Below are 20,399 nucleotides of genomic sequence, written 5' to 3'. Positions count from 1 at the left end.
CCTCCCCCTCCCCCCAGATCAGGTTACAAGTCTCCTCCCCCTCCTCCCATATCAGGTAACAAGTCTCCTCCCCCTCCCCCCACATCAGGTAACTTCTTCCCTCCCTTCCCCCTCCCACATCAGGTAACTTCTTCCCTCCCTTCCCCCTCCCACATCAAGTAACAAGTCTTCCCCACCCCCCCTTCCACATCAGGTAACAAGTCTCCTCCCCCTCCAACATCAGATAACAAGTCTCCTCCCCCTCCAACATCAGGTAACAAGTCCCAGGTAACAAGTCTCCTCCCCTTCCCACATCAGGTAACAAGTCCCCCCTCCTCCCACATCAGGTGACGTCTCCTCCCCCTCCCCCCAGATCAGGTTACAAGTCTCCTCCCCCTCCTCCCATATCAGGTAACAAGTCTCCTCCCACTCCCCCCACATCAGGTAACTTCTTCCCTCCCTTCCCCCTCCCACCTCCCACATCAAGTAACAAGTCTTCCCCACCCCCCCTTCCACATCAGGTAACAAGTCTCCTCCCCCTCCAACATTAGGTAACAAGTCTCCTCCCCTTCCCACATCAGGTAACAAGTCTCCTCCCCCTCCAACATCAGGTAACAAGTCCCAGGTAACAAGTCTCCTCCCCTTCACACATCAGGTAACAAGTCTCCTCCCCCTCCAACATCAGGTAACAAGTCCCAGGTAACAAGTCTCCTCCCCCTCCCACATCAGGTAACAAGTCTCCTCCCCTTCCCACATCAGGTAACAAGTCTCCTCCCCCTCCCACATCAGGTAACAAGTCTCCTCCCCCTCCCACATCAGATAAGTCCCAGGTAACAAGTCCCCCCCTCCTCCCACATCAGGTAACAAGTCTTCCCCACTCCCACATCAGGTGACAAGTCTCCTCCCCCTCCCACATCAGGTAACAAGTCCCAGGTAACAAGTCTCCTCCCCCTCCCACATCAGATAACAAGTCCCAGGTAACAAGTCTCCTCCCCCTCCCACATCAGGTGACAAGTCTCCTCTCACTCCCACATCAGGTAACAAGTCCCAGGTAACAAGTCTCCTCCCCCTCCCACATCAGATAACAAGTCCCAGGTAACAAGTCTCCTCCCCCTCCCACATCAGGTAACAAGTCTCCTCCCCCTCCCACATCAGGTAACAAGTCTTCCCCACTCCCACATCAGGAAATGTCTCCTCCCCCTCCCATATCAGGTAACAAGTCCTAGGTAAAAAGTCTCCTCCCCTTCCCACATCAGGTAACAAGTCCCCCCTCCTCCCAAATCAGGTAACAGTAGAGTCTCCCTACCCACTCCCACATCAGGTAAAAAGTCCCCCCCTCCTCCCACATCAGGTGACAAGTCTCCTCCCCCTCCCCCCACATCAGGTGACAAGTCTCCTCCCCCTCCCATATCAGGTGACAAGTCTCCTCCCCCTCCCCCCAAATCAGATGACAAGTCTCCTCCCCCTCCCACATCAGGTGACAAGTCTCCTCCCCCTCCCCCCACATCAGATGACAAGTCTCATCCCCCTCCCCCCACATCAGATGACAAGTCTCCTCCCCCTCCCCCATCAGGTGACAAGTCTCCTCCCCCTCCCCCCACATCAGGTGACAAGTCTCCTCCCCCTCCCACATCAGGTGACAAGTCTCCTCCCCCTCCCCCCACATCAGGTGACAAGTCTCCTCCCCCTCCCACATCAGATGACAAATCTCTTCCCCCTCCCACATCAGGTAACAAATCTCCTCCCCCTCCCACATCAAGTAACAAGTCTTCCCCCCCTCCCACATCAGGTAACAAGTCTCCTACCCCTCCCACATCAGGTAACAAGTCCCCCCTCCTCCCACATCAGGTAACATCTTCCCTCCCAGTTGAGTCTCCTTCCCCCCCTTCCCACATCAGGTAACAAGTCTTCCCTTCCCCCCTCCCACATAGGTAACAAGTCTTCCCTCCCCACACCAGGTAACAGTAGTCTTGCTCCCTATCACTATAAGGCTGCAGTAAACCCTTTACCACCTCCCATACCACCCCTATCATACTGCAGTAGTCTATTCCCAGCAGACTACAGAGGTTCATTTCCAACACTGTATTTCAACTCTCAACCTTCCAGCAGTTCATCTCCCAAACAGTGCTCCTATAAATGCCAGTCTTCACTCATACTTTCTTTCTCATCCACTCTCTCTCTCTCTCTCTCCATCATATTGCCAATACAAAAACTGTGCATTTTGCCAAAGGATACAGGTAGTCACAGATGGGGTCGATGTACTTCATGTGTTCACAGTGTTTGTCCACCTTCACAAGGATCTCATACAGCTCCACCGTCAGCTGCAACACACAAGTCATTCCAAACTTTGTGTCTTTTTTTTTTTTTAACAAGACTTTTGACAAAGAAAAAAGGCACTACTACAGAGGTCTACTTCAGCCTGATGGGTGGTGGGTGGTGGCTGCTATGGTCTGATGGCGTGTCATTTCTATAAATCTTTTTATTTTTTTTTTTTTTAACACTGGACGTGACCATAAATCAGCTCTAAACAAGAAGTAAACATCTGTGTGGAATATAGGTGCAGCGATTCATTTGAAAACATCGACTCCGAGAGCATGAATAGGCTTATTGTCTGCATAGAAAACCCACTAAAAACATCAATTAATCTGACTGAGTGAGCACAGATTTTCGTCCAACACCTGAGAGGTATTATCTCTTCTTCTTGTCAGAAATCATTGGACCTTACAGAAGCAACATCCAGCATTCTAAAAGAAAAAAAAAAGAGCCAAAGTCCTTGACCTTCAAAGAGAACATTCCATCCCTCTTGTGCCCAACAAACTGAGGACTTGATGTGAATGCAAGAAAAACATGCAACTAAAAGGAAATTTTCTATCTAAAATTATGTTGTAACATATTCACTGTTAGCCGTATGAAGCGCACAGAAACAGGAGTCATGATGGCTACCAGAAAAAGAGGGCGCTAGTCAGGGGGGCAAAGAGGAGGTTACCTACTCGATCCCAAATTAAAAACAGAATCAACTACAATCAATTATTTTTCTTCACAAGACCATCTCAAACACACGCACACACACACACACACACTCTCTCTCTCTCTCTTTCTCTCTCACTACAAACATTACTTTCAACAGCATCAATTCATACCTCCATGAGGCACCGTGTGCGCTCCAGGTGGAAGCGTTGAAGGAATGGACCAATCAGATGGCACAGAAACAGTAACTGCTCTTCCGTTTTCATCACAGGCCGCAACTGCTCCCTGACGAACCTGGAGGGGAAAGACAACAAACAAAAAATGATGATGAACTTGTGTGAACTGAATACCAATTCCAGTCCACAGAGCACAGACTAGGCAATTTCCTGATCTATAAAACTTCCTGACTTCCAAATAATAAGTCTGGCTGTATGTTCACTACACATATCATAAAAGTCTGGTTGTATGTGTCCATTTGTAAGGTGCATTTGCATCATAGCAAAATGATTATCGACAGCCTAATTATTTTCCACTGCAAACTGAACACAAACCAGCTGCCTGAAGATTTTCTTCACATGCACCTTGCATCCTTTCATTCATCCTCCACATAGACTTCTTCACACACACACACAGCACTCTTCTACATCCATTCCCAACCGCATGAACTCTGCCCTTGTTAACACCTAATGTATTACTATGCATTCTCTTACAGCACCCTTCACACATTGTCACAAGCACAGGCAGCCACGCACACACACACATTCTTCCTCACACTCCTGATTCCCTCTCAACTCTGCCCTCCACCTTTCTCTAAAAGATTCACTCTCAACCCCACCACCCCTCTTTTTTCTGACTCCCCTTCACACACACATGCACCTAACCTCTCTTCATTCACATGCAATATACACACCCAGTCATCTCTTGAACTGTTTTGTATTGTCTTACTTTTTTATCACAACAGATTCCTCTGTGTGAAATTCCGGCTGCTCTCCCTGAGGAGAGTGTCGCCACACACAGCATTTTTTATTTTCCCCACCTGCAAGTGTATTTCACAAGCAAAGAGGATTCTAAACACAACCCTCACATCCTCCCCCCCCCCCCCCCCCCAACCTCCCCCCAACACACACACACTCACTGTGGCAGGTGACTGAGCTGTCCGATGCCGGCGTGATGCCAGACAGCATGGCACAACCCCAGGAGCTGGGAGGTGTCTGTCAGAGCCAGCATGGAGTGGCACGAGCTGAACCCAAACATTCGGAACGGGTTCATGTCTGGCGTGGGGGCCGTCAGCACCGGGCTGTTCATCGTCGACAGGATTCGGTCATTCAGCACCACCCAGTAGGACTCCTGTGGGGCATAGGGCATGGCCCGTGATAGCAGTGTATGTCTCTGTGTTACCATTTTTAGGACTCCTGTAGAGCTCAAGGCACCAGTCATAGCAGTGTATGTCTCTGTGTTACCATTTTTAGGACTCCTGTGGAGAGTAAGGCATGGCCAGTCATAGCAGTGTATTTCTCTGTGTTACCATTTTTAGGACTCCTGTGAAGCATAAGGCATCACCAGTCATAGCAGTGTATGTCTCTGTGTTACCATTTTTAGGACTCCTGTGGGGCATAGGGCATGGCCAGTCATAGCAGTGTATGTCTCTGCGTTACCATTTTTAGGACTCCTGTGGAGAGTAAGGCATCATCAGTGACAGCAGTGTATGTCGCTGTGTTACCGTTTTTAGGACTCCTATGGAGCTTAAGGCATGGCATGTCATAGCAGTGTATGCCTCAGCATTACCATTTTTTTATAATAATAATAAAATGCAGGTTTACATAACACAGTATCCCCATCTCAGATGGGGCTCACCGCACTTTACAATGTACAAATTTAAGACTAAGTGTTGTACAAAGTCAACAGTTTCACGTGACACTGGCTAAGATATACATAGGACTCTTGTGGAGCACAAGGCATCGCCAGTGATAGCAGTGTATGTCTCAGTGGTGTTGTTTTTTCCCAATCATACCTTTTTTCTGCATTTCAATTACTGCTCCATATGTGCTGCAAAATATAATTCCTCTCTCTCTCTCCCCCACTAGTGAATGTCTGAATGTTACTGCATTTTTTTCTTCTTCTTCCTGTCATGCTTTTTTCCATATGTCAATTGCTGCTCTATGTGTGTTGATAAATACAATATCTCTTCAGTCTTTCCACCAGTGTTCGTCCGATTGTGATGTTGCTGTATTTCTTCTCTTTTTCAATTTTTTTTTTCTGCATGTAAACTGCTATTCCATATTTGCTGATAAAATACATTTTCTCTTTTCTCTATCATACTAGTGTATATCTAATTGTTACTGTGGGTTTTGTGTGTGTGTGTTACTTTTCAGTAAATGATGTTTTTCTGCATGACAGACTGCTGTTCCACATGTGCTGATAAAATATTAATTTCACTATCCCTCACCAGCGTATATCTGAGTGTTACTGTGTTGTTCTTTATTTTTCCATAAATGCTTTTTTTTCTGTGTCAATTGCTGCTCCACATGCCCATCCCAGAGGTGCAATATTGTTTTAAACAAGATGACTGGAAATAACTGAATTTTCCCTATTTTTATACCTAATTTGGTGTCAACTGACAAAGTATTTGCAGAGAAAATGTCAATGTTAAAGTTTACCACGGACACACAGACACACACACACACACACACAGACAACCGAACACCGGGTTAAAACATAGACTCACTTTGTTTACACAAGTGAGTCAAAAACAACAACTAAAGATGAACTACTTGGTATCACAACGTTCACTCACAGGCAGAGCTGTCAGGATCAGACCAACAGCATTCATCCAGTCCATCAGTTTGTCATGGGGCACCTGGGAGGAGCTGTAACAAACAAAACTGTCATGATTTTTTTCCTCTCTCTCTCTCTCTTTTTTTTTTTTTTTTTTGTTCGCCTGTATCTTGAATCTGCTCAACAAGCAAGTGTGAATGGTGCTGTATGCTCCATAATTTTTTGTAGAGAGAAGCCAGAACTGTTCGTTACATATCTGAAGTAAAACTTGACATTGATTCTGCAATGAACATGTATCTGAAAATAATTTCATCTTTTGTATAGACAGTTTTACACCCGTAATATTTTCTGTGTTAAAAAAATAAAAATTTTAAAAAAAAGTACAAAGACCAAATACTTTATTAAGAAGTAAAGACCTATGTGATGCTAGTTCCATAAATATTCCTATACTCAAGCACCCATGTATGCACTTAACACAACAATGTGTATAAAACACCTACTCATCAACAAATCAATAACTGTACCAGTTTGTACCAACTGGGACATAAGCATAAACACATGCATACACGCACTAACCGTAGTCTTTATTATTTCCCCCAACACACAACACATGATAAAGAATTACTACCAGTTCAGCAATTTCAGGAAGCCGAGACAGCTGTGTACAAATACTGGCTCCAGAATTTGAACAGGAGGGAAAACCTCAATCATAACACTATCTCCCTCCCTCCCTAAGTGCTGCCTCCTTTTTACCACCACCCCCACCTGCCCCATCCCCTCTCCCACAACCAACTGTAATCACTGTGAACTGTCCTTGAAAATCAAAACATCCACTGCATGATGGCATGTACTGGCAGTAGGACTCCTTTGATGAACTGAGGATCGTTCACAGGCATAATGAAGTTGTTTTGCCGTGGATTTTCATGATTCTACATTGTAGATCACTTGGTGTGGTGTTGTAACTTGAGCAGGACAGAATAAAGACAGAGATAGAAAGCTACCAGTGGTTGGTCTATAGAAAGCTACCCATAGAAAGCTACCAATGGTTTGTCTATAGAAAGCTACCCGTAGAAAGCTACCAGTGCTTTGTCTACAGAAAGCTTCCAGTGGTTTGTTTATAAAAAGCTACCTGTAGAAAGATACCAGTGGTCAGTCTGTAGAAAGCTAAAACTAGTAAAAGTGGTTTGTCTACAGAAAGCAACCAGTAGAAAGCTACCAGTGGTTTGTCTATAGAAAGTTACCAGTAGAAAGTTACCAGTAGTTGGCCTACTGTGTGGTGAAGTCCACTGACATCAACAACTCCCACATCTTCTCTACACCAACCTGCGCAAGACGACGTCAAGGAGGGCGGAGCCCACCACCTGCCCTGGCACAGGTAGGGCCATCAGTTCCACACAGGTGGCGTGCAGAGCATGGGCTGCCGCGTTGGGAAACTCGTTGAACCGCCAGTCCCGGTGAGGGAACGGGGGAGGCTGCTTGCCACTGATAGCTTGCACACTGTTAAGGAACTCATGGCGGAAGTTTTGGTACTCTGTTAAGCACTTGCAAGCGTTGTCTCTGAAGGTGGATAAGTAGAACAGAAGCATCCGTATCCACCAATCAAAGATACTCAAAATACACACCCTGTTGAGTTCCCTGTCCTGTTCTGCAGATCTGACTGATTTTCAGACACTGAATATTTTTTCCTTTCAAATACACATCATCAAGATCATGCTCTGCTGTGCCCATCCTGTTTCTTTCTTTGCCTATGCAGGAAAAAGGAGAACACACAAACATGAATCCAAGTGTAAACCTTTCCAAGACTTTCCAGTTCCATTGCTTTGCCATACTTTTTTTTTTTTTCTTCTTCTCCATCTTCTTCCCCACACTCAACACACACCCCTTCCCTACCCCTCACCTACCACAAACCAATTAAAAGCCAAAACAAAAGAAAATGTATCAGCTACCCAGCCTTACCTCACCTATTCCATCAGATTACTTTCTGACATCTCCACCACTATTAGTGCACTCCACCAAACACTTGTCCTGTGGTGACATATCTGTCATAACTCAACCCAAACCATACTCCTGAGAAGAGATCCATTCATCTGCAAAACCCTCCACGCAAGTGTGCGCACACGCATGTGTGTGTGCAGTCTGCATGTGAGTATTCATGTTTGTGTGTGTGTGTGTTGCATTCCAGCTGCCAGGATACTGTCGACCAGCCGAGACACCATGTGGATGTAGTAGTCGTGGTCTGGTTTCCATGGCACCTCGCTGTCTGCCGGCTGCTGCAGATAGTTCTTGTACTCCTCAGACAGGCACCACTTGGGTGGCCGGATGTCCTTGAAGGCACCTGCAACCACACAATGGCCGTTTGTAACACTGCAACAATGTCATGTCATTGAAGGCACCTGCAACCACACAACCATTTGTGACACTGCATCAATGTCATAGCATATGTGACGAACCACAAGGAAACCTAGCTAAAGTCTGAATTTATCATTGTTTTATATTCATGTACTACTACAAAGTTTAAAAAATCACAGATTTACTTTCAAAAAACAGATTTGATCTATCAATCACAGTTGGGATTTTTTCTATAATTTTTTTCAAAGTTGGTGTGCCTGAGAGAACAAATTGAGATATCGGCTCACAAAAAAACCCCATACATTTGCCTGCTTGTAGCTGTAACTTTAGAACAAGAATTATCTTGAACATGTGTGTGGTGTCAAAATATTCAGAATTAAGTAAACTACAAATTTTCTATATTAAAAAACATGGGAAAATTCATATTTTCTTTCTGTACTCATACAAAGTCAAGGATGGCCAGGGGAGAAGTAATGTCATGCCACAAGAGAGTTGTCAACAGCGACAGTGAATGTTCAAATGAGAGACAAAGGCCGCATTTGTGTTTGAGCAAAAAATATTTCCTGTAATGCTGGTGAATCTTTTGAACTGTGGCTTGAGATCCCAGATCAAAATAATGTTTACAAACTGCAGTCATTAAGTGTATTGCCACATCATCAGCCGACTTAATTTCAGAAAAGCCTAGAGTCAAATACACTGAACATTACAACTTAAGTGACGAATGTGTGTAGCAGTAACAACAGCGCATGCACCTGAAAATATTAAGAATACTACAGTTCCAAGCAGCTTTGTGCTAAAATACTGTCCAACAGCAAAGATAAGACTTCAAAGATATGAAATTTGTATGTAAAAAAAAAATTTAAAAAAATCTCAATTTTAATTATTTTGATCATAATGACATGTTTTTGAACATAGCTAAGAATAGCTGGCTGCAACTTTAGCCGGGTTTTCATGTTCTGCGTCACGTAGTGTACTGCGTTATAGTTTAATAATCTTCCATTTAAAAAGATAATACTATACACACACACACACACATTCATAATTATACACAGCACTACACACGTGGCAGTACTTCTTTCTCTAACATGAGATGACCAATTGTGTTGTACAAACATTGTTATTTCTCTTGCATCCTTCCACATCCCAAAACAAAGTACAAAGAACAATCATTTTCACATGAAACACTACCAAAAGAAGAACACAACCTAAAACTGACCAATGATGGCACTGACGAGTCGTCTCTTCACCAAGGGCACTGAGCTCAGCCTTTTCTCATAGTAGAACAGCGTGTTGTAGAGGTAGGTGATAGGGTGATCTGTTTAAAACAACACCCATCACGTACATTCATAGTTATCACTCTTAACATTATTGATTCTCTGCTTCTGTTAAAAGGTGATGGGATGATGAGGCACAATACCCATCACATGCATTCATGATTATCACTCGTAAAATCACTGATCCTCTGCTTCTGCATGTGATGGGACAGTCTGTTTTGCACAACACCCCCATCATGTCCATTCATAGTTATCACTCATAAAATCGCTGCTTTTCAACACCCATTGTGTACACTCACAGTTATCACTCATAAAATCGCTGATTTTCAACACCCATTGTGTACACTCACAGTTATCACTCTTAACATCACTGATTTTCAACACCCATCATGTACATTCACAATTTTCACTCGTAACATCACTGATTCTCTGTTTCAGTAAGATGGTATCTGAAAGGTATCTTCAACAAATCTGACCTGTTCTCTCTCTCTCTCTCTCTCTCTCTCTCTCTCATGCACACTTATATATCTATAATAAATAATGCAAAACTAAGTTCTCAAAAGTCATATAGGTTTAAGCATGCACTCATACATTCACATGCCCACTGGCCCACATACAGACCCACACTCACACTGACTAACTGCAGAATATGTGCTTGTGTATTCACATCTATACATCTGTACACATAAATACCACTCTTTCACCTGAACCATAACTTAAAACACAATTCGATAACATTAGCATGCAAGCACACAGGTGGAGAAGAGGGTGGGGAAAAAGCCAAACAGAACAGCCAAAAGTGAAGAAAGAAAGATGGTGCAACATAAACCATGCCGCGAGTGAAGAGAGAGATGGTGTGACACAGACCATGAAACTTGTACAGACAGCCACAGAAAAGCCAAGAGTGAAGAGAGAGATGGTGAGACACAGACCATGAAACTTGTACAGACAGCCACAGAAAAGCCAAGAGTGAAGAGAGAGATGGTGAGACACAGACCATGAAACTTGTACAGACAGCCACAGAAAAGCCAAGAGTGAAGAGAGACGGTGTGACACAGACCATGAAACTTGTACAGACAGCCACAGAAAAGCCAAGAGTGAAGAGAGAGATGGTGTGACACAGACCATGAAACTTTTACAGACAGCCACAGAAAAGCCAAGAGTGAAGAGAGACGGTGTGACACAGACCATGAAACTTGTACAGACAGCCACAGAAAAGCCAAGAGTGGAGACAGAGATGGTGAGACACAGACCATGAAACTTGTACAGACAGCCACAGAAAAGCCAAGAGTGAAGACAGAGATGGTGTGACACAGACCATGAAACTTGTACAGACAGCCACAGAAAAGCCAAGAGTGAAGAGAGAGATGGTGTGACACAGACCATGAAACTTGTACAGACAGCCACAGAAAAGCCAAGAGTGAAGAGAGAGATGGTGTGACACAGACCATGAAACTTGTACCAACAGCCACAGAAAAGCCAAGAGTGAAGAGAGAGATGGTGTGACACAGACCATGAAACTTGTACCAACAGCCACAGAAAAGCCAAGAGTGAAGAGAGACAGTGAGACACAGACCATGAAACTTGTACCAACAGCCACAGAAAAGCCAAGAGTGAAGAGAGAGATGGTGTGACACAGACCATGAAACTTGTACAGACAGCCACAGAAAAGCCAAGAGTGAAGACAGAGATGGTGTGACACAGACCATGAAACTTGTACAGACAGCCACAGAAAAGCCAAGAGTGAATAGAGAGATGCTGTGACACAGACCATGAAACTTGTACAGACAACCACAGAAAAGCCAATAGTGAAGAGAGAGATGGTGTGACACAGACCATGAAACTTGTACAGACAGCCACAGAAAAGCCAAGAGTGAAGAGAGAGACAGTGAGACACAGACCATGAAACTTGTACAGACAGCCACAGAAAAGCCAAGAGTGAAGAGAGAGATGGTGAGACACAGACCATGAAACTTGTACAGACAGCCACAGAAAAGCCAAGAGTGAAGAGAGAGATGGTGTGACACAGACCATGAAACTTGTACAGACAGCCACAGAAAAGCCAAGAGTGAAGACAGAGATGGTGTGACACAGACCATGAAACTTGTACAGACAGCCACAGAAAAGCCAAGAGTGAAGAGAGACGGTGTGACACAGACCATGAAACTTGTACAGACAGCCACAGAAAAGCCAAGAGTGAAGAGAGAGATGGTGTGACACAGACCATGAAACTTGTACAGACAGCCTAGCTGTTCCAGAATGCCATCCAGCACCTTGACCAACAACTGCTCCAGCAGGCGGTGAATCATCAGATCAAAAACCTGCAACAATGCCAATCATAACACCTGCAACAATGCCAATCACTTGCAACAGTGTCAGTCATAACACCTGCAACAATGTCAGTTATAACACCTGCAACAATGTCAATCACCTCCAACAGTGTCAGTCATAACACCTGCAACAATGTCAATCATAACACCTGCAACAGTGTCAATCACAACACCCGCAGCAATGTCAATCATAACACCTGCAATGTCAATCATCAGATCGACACATGTGACTATGCTCATCTGTTGTTTAACTGTCTATATATTGGTCTTTTTTTTAGCACCTGCAACAATGTCAACCTTCCATTTCATTGTCTACAATGTGGAGTGTTGGCCTCGTGCTCACACATCCGCCTAGGAAGCAAGAGAATTTGAGTGCACTGGTTCGAATCCTACAGTCGCCAATACTTTCTCCCACTCCACTACTCCTTGAGTTGTGGTCTAGCCACTAGTCATTCGGATGAGACATTAAACCGAGGTCCCATGAACAGCATGCACTTAGTGCAAGTAAAAGAATCTACAGCATCAAAAGGGTTGTCCCTGGCAAAATTCTGTAAAAAAAATCAACTTCGACAGGAAAACTTAACTGCAGGAAGAAAAAATGAAAAAAAATGGGTGCAACTCTCAGAGTAGCGGAGCGCTCTCCCTGGGGAGAACAGCCTGAATTTCACACAGAAAAATCTGTTGTGACAAAGAGTTATACAAAACAATACAATGCAATGCCAATCATAACACCCGCAAAAGTGTCAATCATAACACCTCCAATGTCAATCATAACACCTGCAGCAATGTTGATCATCAGATCAAACACCTGTGACAATATTAATCTGTTGTTTAACTATCTATATATTGGTCTTCTTTCTAACACATGCAACAATGTCAATCTTCCGTTTCATTGTCTACATGTTGGTTTTCTCTCAATCAATCTGATCAAATACCTCCCTGTCTTGGTTTCACATCAACCAGTCAGGTCAAACACCTGCAATGAAACCATTTCAGCTGGAGTTTGCATTTCTTGGTGTTATCTCCTGGAACAGCTAACCAGACTGAATGCTTCTGGTAGCATTTTTGTACTGTACTGTACTGTACTGTACTGTACTGTACTGTACTGTGCTGTGCTGTACTGTACTCTACACTACTGTACTTTACTGTACTGAACTGTATTGTTCTGTATTGCACACCATTCAGCTGATTTCTTTGCACAGAATTTGAGCAGCTCTCCCACAGGGAGAACACATCATCATCAGCCAGTGTCATCCATTCTGATATGAGCATGCACACATTTCTAAGCTTCTTTTCTGGTTTTGCCATTTCCATGCTTTCTTAATGGCACTGTCCCCACACCAAATCATGCTGTACAACCACACCTATCACATCTACACCACATCTATCCCCTGTCACGTTCTTCATACAAGCAATCAATACTGAACTACTGACATTAGGTTATCACCATTAGGCCACACATTGGAGGAGACCCACAAGTCACTCCAGTGGCATTCAGTTTCTTGGCAGTTCTTGTCATAACTGTCACCACATCACTGTTCTTTAGTATCAGTCTATGATTTGCAGTTGCCAAGAAAATGCCTATATTGAAGTTTTCATTTTGGACATCTGCAGATGGGAACAGACACAAACACATGGGTCATCATATACAGATTTGTTTGTTATACATGAAAAATCATTTTTTGTGTGTGAAAATTAAATGACTTCCTATCCATTTCATCAACATTTTTTGTTTGCTCTTTCCCTACCTCTCATCCCAAATCTCTTTAGTTCTTTTTTTTTTTAGGGGAGGGGTGAGGGAGGGGGTAGAAGTTGGTGGGGGAGCGGCAACTCTCTTTTCTTTACTGACTGTCCCTCCAAACATATCAAAACATACCCACGCACATATACACACACATACACACACACACACACACACGTACACACACACTGACACACACACACACACACATACACACACACACACACACACACTGCCCATCCATCTTCCCAAACACCCAAACCAGTGACCAGGACTTACAGGAATGAAGCGCAGACACACGTTGCCAAAGTAGACAGGCAGGTACTGGTGCTGGATCGGCATGTTCAGGTCCTGGATCCCCTCGTAGTAGAACTTCTCAGGATAGGCCTGCGATACAGCACACACTTCATAAATAATGATAACAAGAGAGGCAAGGCCTTCAAGACTCACTTGTGGCAAATTAAGTCCCCTAGCATTAATTACAGAGTAATTTCCCTTTTTTACTATCTGCACCAAAACGTTTGCAAATTAAAAATTCCATGCTTAGCAAAAGAAGTTCCTGTTTGAACAAAAAATGATAATAATGACTCCTCTTGTTGTTGTGTCAGAATAAGAGGTCAAAGTGCCAAGTTTAGAGAATACAAAAAATATAAATATAACAGTAAATGCAGTTTGCATATAATTAGGCTTCTTTTTTTAATTTTTTTGCGCCCATCCCAGAGGTGTAATATTGTTTTAAACAAAATGACTGGAAAGAACTGAATTTTTCATATTTTTATGCCAAATTTGGTGTCAACTGACAAAGTATTTGTAGAGAAAATGTCAATGTTAAAGTTTACCACAGACACACACACACACACATACACACACACACACACAGACAACCGAACACCGGGTTAAAACATAGACTCACTTTGTTTACACAAGTGAGTCAAAAATAATAAAAATGATGTTTATTTCTATTGCACCTTTCATTAACTCATTCTACCCCACAGCTACCTGCCTGCTGCAACTCCCCTGGACCAGCACTACATGAGACCACTTCAGAAAAAACAGTTTGGTCCACTACAACGGCGAAAATCGTTGATTTACCCAGTATTCTTCTTCTTCTTCTTCTGCGTTCGTGGGCTGCAACTCCTACATTCACTCGTATGTACACGAGTGGGCTTTTACGTGCATGACCGTTTTTACCCCACCATGTAGGCAGCCATACTCCGTTTTCGGGGGTGTGCATGCTGGGTATGTTCTTGTTTCCATAACCCACCAAAAGCTGACATGGATTACAGGATCTTTAACGTGCATATTTGATCTTCTGCTTGCATATACACACGAAGGGGATTCAGGCACTAGCAGGTCTGCACATATGTTGACCTGGGAGATCGTAAAAATCTCCACCCTTCACCCACCAGGCGCCATCACCGTGATTCGAACCCGGGACCCTCAGATTGACAGTCCAACGCTTTAACCACTCGGCTATTGCGCCCGTCTGTTTACCCAGTCAAATGAAGCTTTGTTTTCATGCTTCTGGAATCCGTTAACAGTTCAGTTTAGAAAGTAAACTGTACCAAGCAAGAACAAATGAAATTAGAACAGTGTGTTGGTACGAGACTACTCATACCTGGTCCACAGGGGTAGTAATAATGGTATGATTTAACTAGTACCTGGAATAGAATGAGTTAAAATACAATAATACTCAAGGCACATCACACTGAGTAGAATATAACAGAAAAAAAACAAAAAAACTTTTACGTAATACTCACAAAAACCAGTGAGATTTCTTTAACAGCATTCCCATCACCTCCTCTCCTATGTGTATAACATACGCAGACATCTCAACCACGTAGTGGAGTGATGGCCTAGAGGTAACGCGTCCGCCTAGGAAACGAGAGAATCTGAGCGCGCAGGTTCGAATCACGGCTCAGCCGCCGATATTTTCTCCCCCTCCACTAGACCTTGAGTGGTGGTCTGGACACTAGTCATTCGGATGAGACGATAAACTGAGGTCCCGTGTGCAGCATGCACTTAGCGCACGTAAAAGAACCCACGGCAACAAAAGGATTGTCCCTGGCAAAATTCTGTAGAAAAATCCACTTCGATAGGAAAAACAAATAAAACTGCACGCAGGAAAAAATACAAAAAAATGGGTGGCGCTGTAGTGTAGCGACGTGCTCTCCCTGGGGAGAGCAGCCCGAATTTCACACAGAGTAATCTGTTGTTACAAAAAGAAATACAAATACAAATACCATCCAGTGACTTGATGGATTCCTTTGTTGTCATTAAACTTACTGTTTGGTTGTGTTCTATTACCACAAACATAATAAAAGCACACATACAAACACCGACACACACACACACACACACACACAAAATAATGATAATACAACAGCCAGCCAGAGCGGCAGGTCACACTGTTCAGCACTTTGATATTACCATACCATGATCATGATAAAACATGCAATTTTCCCCCACTCCCGCCCCTGTCGGAATCTCTCAAAAAACCTGCGGATCATTCTGACACCCCCTTCCTTCTCACCCTGTGGAAAGCCATGTGTTTCTCATGCCAGTTGTTCTGTCGCCAGTGTTCTGGAGAATTCTGGAAAATAATCAACATTAACTGCGTCAAACGTGTGTTGAGTTGTCTTTTTATTAGCACTACTGTGTGTGTGTGTGTGTGTGTGTGTGTGTGTATGCACACATGTGATTTTAAAATAAACATCATTATCTTTAACAATTATGTGAAAACAAGACACACAGATACAGCACAGTTACCCTGGTATCCTTACACTCCTTTCACCACACTTCAGAGCAAAAAGCAATAGTAATCTGCAATGTTTATGCAACGCACACTAGCAGCTGAAACATGTCAAAGTTATCAAACCAAGATTTTAAATATTTCATCAATATAAAACACCAACCAACACACAATCAGGAACTTGCACAAACACTCACACATACACAACAGACCCACACAACCACAGGGACACACACACACACACACAAACACTCACAAGCGCACACACACACACACACACACTCACACATACACAACAGACACACAACCACAGGGACACACACACACACACACACACGCACGCACGCACACACACACACACATACACAACAGACACACAACCACAGGGACACACACACACACACACACACACACACACGCACGCACGCACACACACACACACATACACAACAGACACACAACCACAGGGACACACACACGCACGCACACACGCACACACACACACACACACACACACACACTCACACATACACAACAGACACACACACACACAAACACTCACACATACACAACAGACACACACAACCACAGGTACACACACACACACACACACACACACACACACACACACAAACACTCACAAGCACACACACACACACACACACTCCTGACCTCTCTGACAAAGTCCACCACTCTGTTCTTGAACTCGCTGCGTGTGATGAGGTACTGAATGATGATGAAGCGCACCTGGCCCTCCGTGTCCTCCAGGTTTCTCAACACCTGCACAAAACACAAACCACCTTCAATCAACACTGCATCCAGTTTTTGGTTCTTTTTTAATTTTATCATTTTTATTTTCCATTTGAATTCATTAATTATCAATTTAATTATCTAATCTATGTTAATGTTTTACACAAACCTAGGGAAGGCTCCACAGGCCTGATCAGCACATAGGGTTTCTACAAAGACCAAGCTTTTTCCTTTTTTTTCCTTTTTTTTTCAGTTTCTCAAGAAGGCACTGCGTTCAGACAAATCCATATGCTAGACAGATGCCTGACCAGCAACACATACCAAAGCACATAAATGCAGACAACAGCAATGTTGAATGATTTTGGTAGAATATTTTCACCTTTATTCAACATACATATCTCAAACTGTTCTGCCAAAGATGTCTTGCCAAGTTTCCATTCTGAATGAAACCAACCCACTTACAGGTATCAAAACTAAACCTCTTGCCAGCCCAATCTTGGATAGGAGATATAAAATCCATGTAGCATAAATAGTGCAGTTCCATAAGTATTGTTTGCAGAGTTTTTAAAGGTGTGAATGGTCCAGAGAAAGAAGAGGTTTTGTTTTGGATTTTTTTAATTTGAGTTGAGACGTTTCCTTTTACTGTAAAGATGCTAATTTTACAGATGTTTTATGACTTTAATTGATGATTCCATGCCTGTTATTGACGCTCCAATGCCTTGTTTGTTTCAAATCTGGCTGTGTGTTTTACAGTTAGGTGTTATTTTACATTGACTTCAACTCCATATTTGTTCGATATGTTGTGGATGAGTGTATACAAAAAGGTGCATAGATACATGCATACAGGTGGGTATGCCCATGCACTTGAGGTGGTGGCGGGGGAGGGATGGGGTGTTTGTTTTAAACAGTGGACAGGGGATACTTTTATCAGATTTGCTTTGCTATGAATCTGTTGGGTGTGATTTTGATATATATGTTGTTTACGAAATTTTACCGTTTTGCTTGTGCTTTGTATATATCACAGACTTCGCCACACTTACCTATTGAGATAATAAATTTATTCTATTTCTGATTCCTTCATGATGCGGTGTGCCTAGGGCAAGTCAAATATGACAAAACCCATCCCACTTCAGGTAAGATTTTCCTGTTGGGTTTATTTCACTCCACACGTGTGACAGGTACTACTGGATTACATGATTACCAATAGCAGAGGAGAACTTCTGACCTTACTTACATTCTGTTCATAAAGTCCACATTCAAAACACACTGCAGGGTAAGAAAAACCATGCAGAATCAAAGCAGCAGCTCCCTGCTGTGGCACATAACCACTCACCAGGCACAGGAAGAAGCGATCGATGGCCAGAATGTTGTACTTCCACATCATGTCGCTCAGCGCCTCAAAATACTGAAGGAAAAAAACAACACTTGACAAACTACAGTCGCAAAATTATGCACAAATCAAGCACACTTAAAAACCAGTTACAAACACTTGACAAACTACAGCCGCAAAACTACGCACAAATCGAGCACACTTTAAAATCAGTTACAATGAGAAGACATCAGATACCACCCCAAAATTAATACCACTTCCACTGTGCTTTTGCCATCCATTTTCTTCTTCATCCTTTGCATTTCCCACCTTCACAATCCTCACAAAGCAAAGAAAATGTTTTACAGTGAACACACACACACACTCCAATCCATCCATCCACCCACTCATCCTCAGAAAATGATTTACAGTCAAAGGACACACACACACACACACACACACACACACTCATTTACTCACTTACTCCCATCCATCCATCCATCCACCCACTCACCCTCTCTCTCTTTTCCTCTCTTTCCTGTTTTTCATGCAGGCACTCAGTTCATAAATCTGTTTTTTCCATGAATTACAAAACCCCTGACTCTATGATGCTGCTCTCCTTCAGCTCTTTTCATCCCTGAGGACGGTCACATCCAGTTCAGATTTGTCATCACAAGATTTAGCTTTAGTTTGGTAAGACAATGAAAGCCAGCAATATATTGACTCAAACACTGAATCACATAAGTGTCCAAATGCAGTTTCAAGCAGTACACATATCAGTTTTGCCCAGTCTGATCATATTAAATGTGATCAAGTGTATTGTCAAATATCAAATTTGTTGTGGAGCTTAAAGTGTGTGTGAGGTGGAACTGACTGGCAGTCAAAATGCAGTCTTCAGACCCAGATACAGCACTTACATCTGGCAAGCTGGAGAGGTCAGATGGGGGGAAATAAACAAACTGTTACACACTGCAAATAATCCCTCTTTTTTTCAAGAGGAAAGGACAAGCAAAAATTAAGACATACCCTTCCAAAAAGGTTGGAAGTGCTGTTGGCAAGTTCAAAGGTCAAATAGTCACAGAAACGACGCAGGTGGGCCGACAAAGCTCGAGGTCCCAGACGATCCAACACCCTGCAATGACATAAACATCATGCTATAAAATTTGACAATAGAAGCATATTTCGTTATTCAATTGATTTATTAATCAAAATAGTGAATAGGCACTAGGCACCAACATCATTACTATTTAACCCATCAAAAAATTACATATCTACAAACAATAATTAAAAGAAGAAATATCACATTAGCAGAATCAAACAGTTACAAAAACTCACCACCAATTATTATTGCTCAAATCACTGATATAAGCTTGTTGACAACAAATATCATTCCGAACATCAGTTTTGAAACATGCTTGCAAGCCTGTATCCACCACCACCATTGACCTTCCAGGGGTGACAGGAAAATAAATACACTTGCAAGCAGAAAAAAAAATATATATATATGTAGGTATCATTCTGGATTTCAGTTTTTAAATACACTTCGAAGCCTGTATCCACCACCATCAGTGCCCTTCCAGGTAAGACAGAAAAACACATACATACAACAGCTGGCAGAAAAAAATGTAGGTGCTGACGCTCACTGAGGAGAGCAGCCAGGATTTCAATCAGAGAGAATATAAGTACCCCTGCCGGAGTCTGCACTAGTTGGGTCACGGTTAAGTATGTGTAATTAAAATAAGTTGTGACAGAGAGTAATGTGATGCAATGCAATGCAATGCAATAAAGAAAGCATGGACAAAAGAGCACCAACTCACTTGTAAGCCACAGCGGGGACACGGTTCTCATCCAGGATGTACTTGCAGATGATGCACAGGAAGAGCGGAGGTGTGCCTTGCATGGTGAAGTGGGCAATGATGTCGTTGTCAATCGCCATACCTAAACGGGCACGAACCTCTGATATTTCTCGGTTCAATACCAGAATGACATGGAGCCCAGTGACATTTCAAATACATGCTACTTCCCCCTATCCTTCCCCACTCTCTGAGTCTCTTCCTCAGTATCTATCTTTAGAACTATTTGGGGGAAAAGTCAATATATGTTTGTTTATTCTATTAGTGTTACCCTCATAAAAGAAAACTCATTCAATTCAGTTTTCTTACAAGTGTGCGCA

At 43.0% G+C, this 20,399-nt stretch overlaps 1 protein-coding gene across 6 annotated transcripts in view; it reads right to left on the bottom strand.

Annotated features, from left to right (window-relative positions):
- LOC143279785 (mediator of RNA polymerase II transcription subunit 23-like) overlaps positions 1-20,399 on the bottom strand; it is a 58,608-nt gene that overhangs the window by 2,299 nt on the left and 35,910 nt on the right. For 4 of the 6 annotated variants that reach the window (XM_076583940.1, XM_076583941.1, XM_076583943.1 and 1 more), the window contains 14 exons: positions 20,044-20,182; positions 19,253-19,358; positions 18,251-18,322; positions 16,840-16,947; positions 15,949-16,008; positions 13,695-13,802; positions 11,569-11,665; positions 9,287-9,385; positions 7,916-8,056; positions 7,045-7,210; positions 5,741-5,813; positions 4,082-4,293; positions 3,120-3,240; positions 2,215-2,300 (listed from right to left, as the gene is read on the bottom strand). In XM_076583940.1, coding sequence (XP_076440055.1) covers positions 2,215-2,300; positions 3,120-3,240; positions 4,082-4,293; positions 5,741-5,813; positions 7,045-7,210; positions 7,916-8,056; positions 9,287-9,385; positions 11,569-11,665; positions 13,695-13,802; positions 15,949-16,008; positions 16,840-16,947; positions 18,251-18,322; positions 19,253-19,358; positions 20,044-20,182 — 1,588 coding nt within the window. The remainder of the gene's footprint in view (positions 1-2,214; positions 2,301-3,119; positions 3,241-4,081; positions 4,294-5,740; positions 5,814-7,044; positions 7,211-7,915; positions 8,057-9,286; positions 9,386-11,568; positions 11,666-13,694; positions 13,803-15,948; positions 16,009-16,839; positions 16,948-18,250; positions 18,323-19,252; positions 19,359-20,043; positions 20,183-20,399) is intronic. The other 2 variants (XM_076583942.1, XM_076583946.1) reach the window with 1 other exon arrangement.

Source organism: Babylonia areolata, chromosome 3, assembly GCF_041734735.1.
Source record: "Babylonia areolata isolate BAREFJ2019XMU chromosome 3, ASM4173473v1, whole genome shotgun sequence".
NCBI classification, from domain to species: domain Eukaryota; kingdom Metazoa; phylum Mollusca; class Gastropoda; order Neogastropoda; family Buccinidae; genus Babylonia; species Babylonia areolata.
The sequence above is the reverse complement of the archived record's forward strand: the minus strand, read 5'-3'. Positions and strand labels throughout refer to the sequence as shown.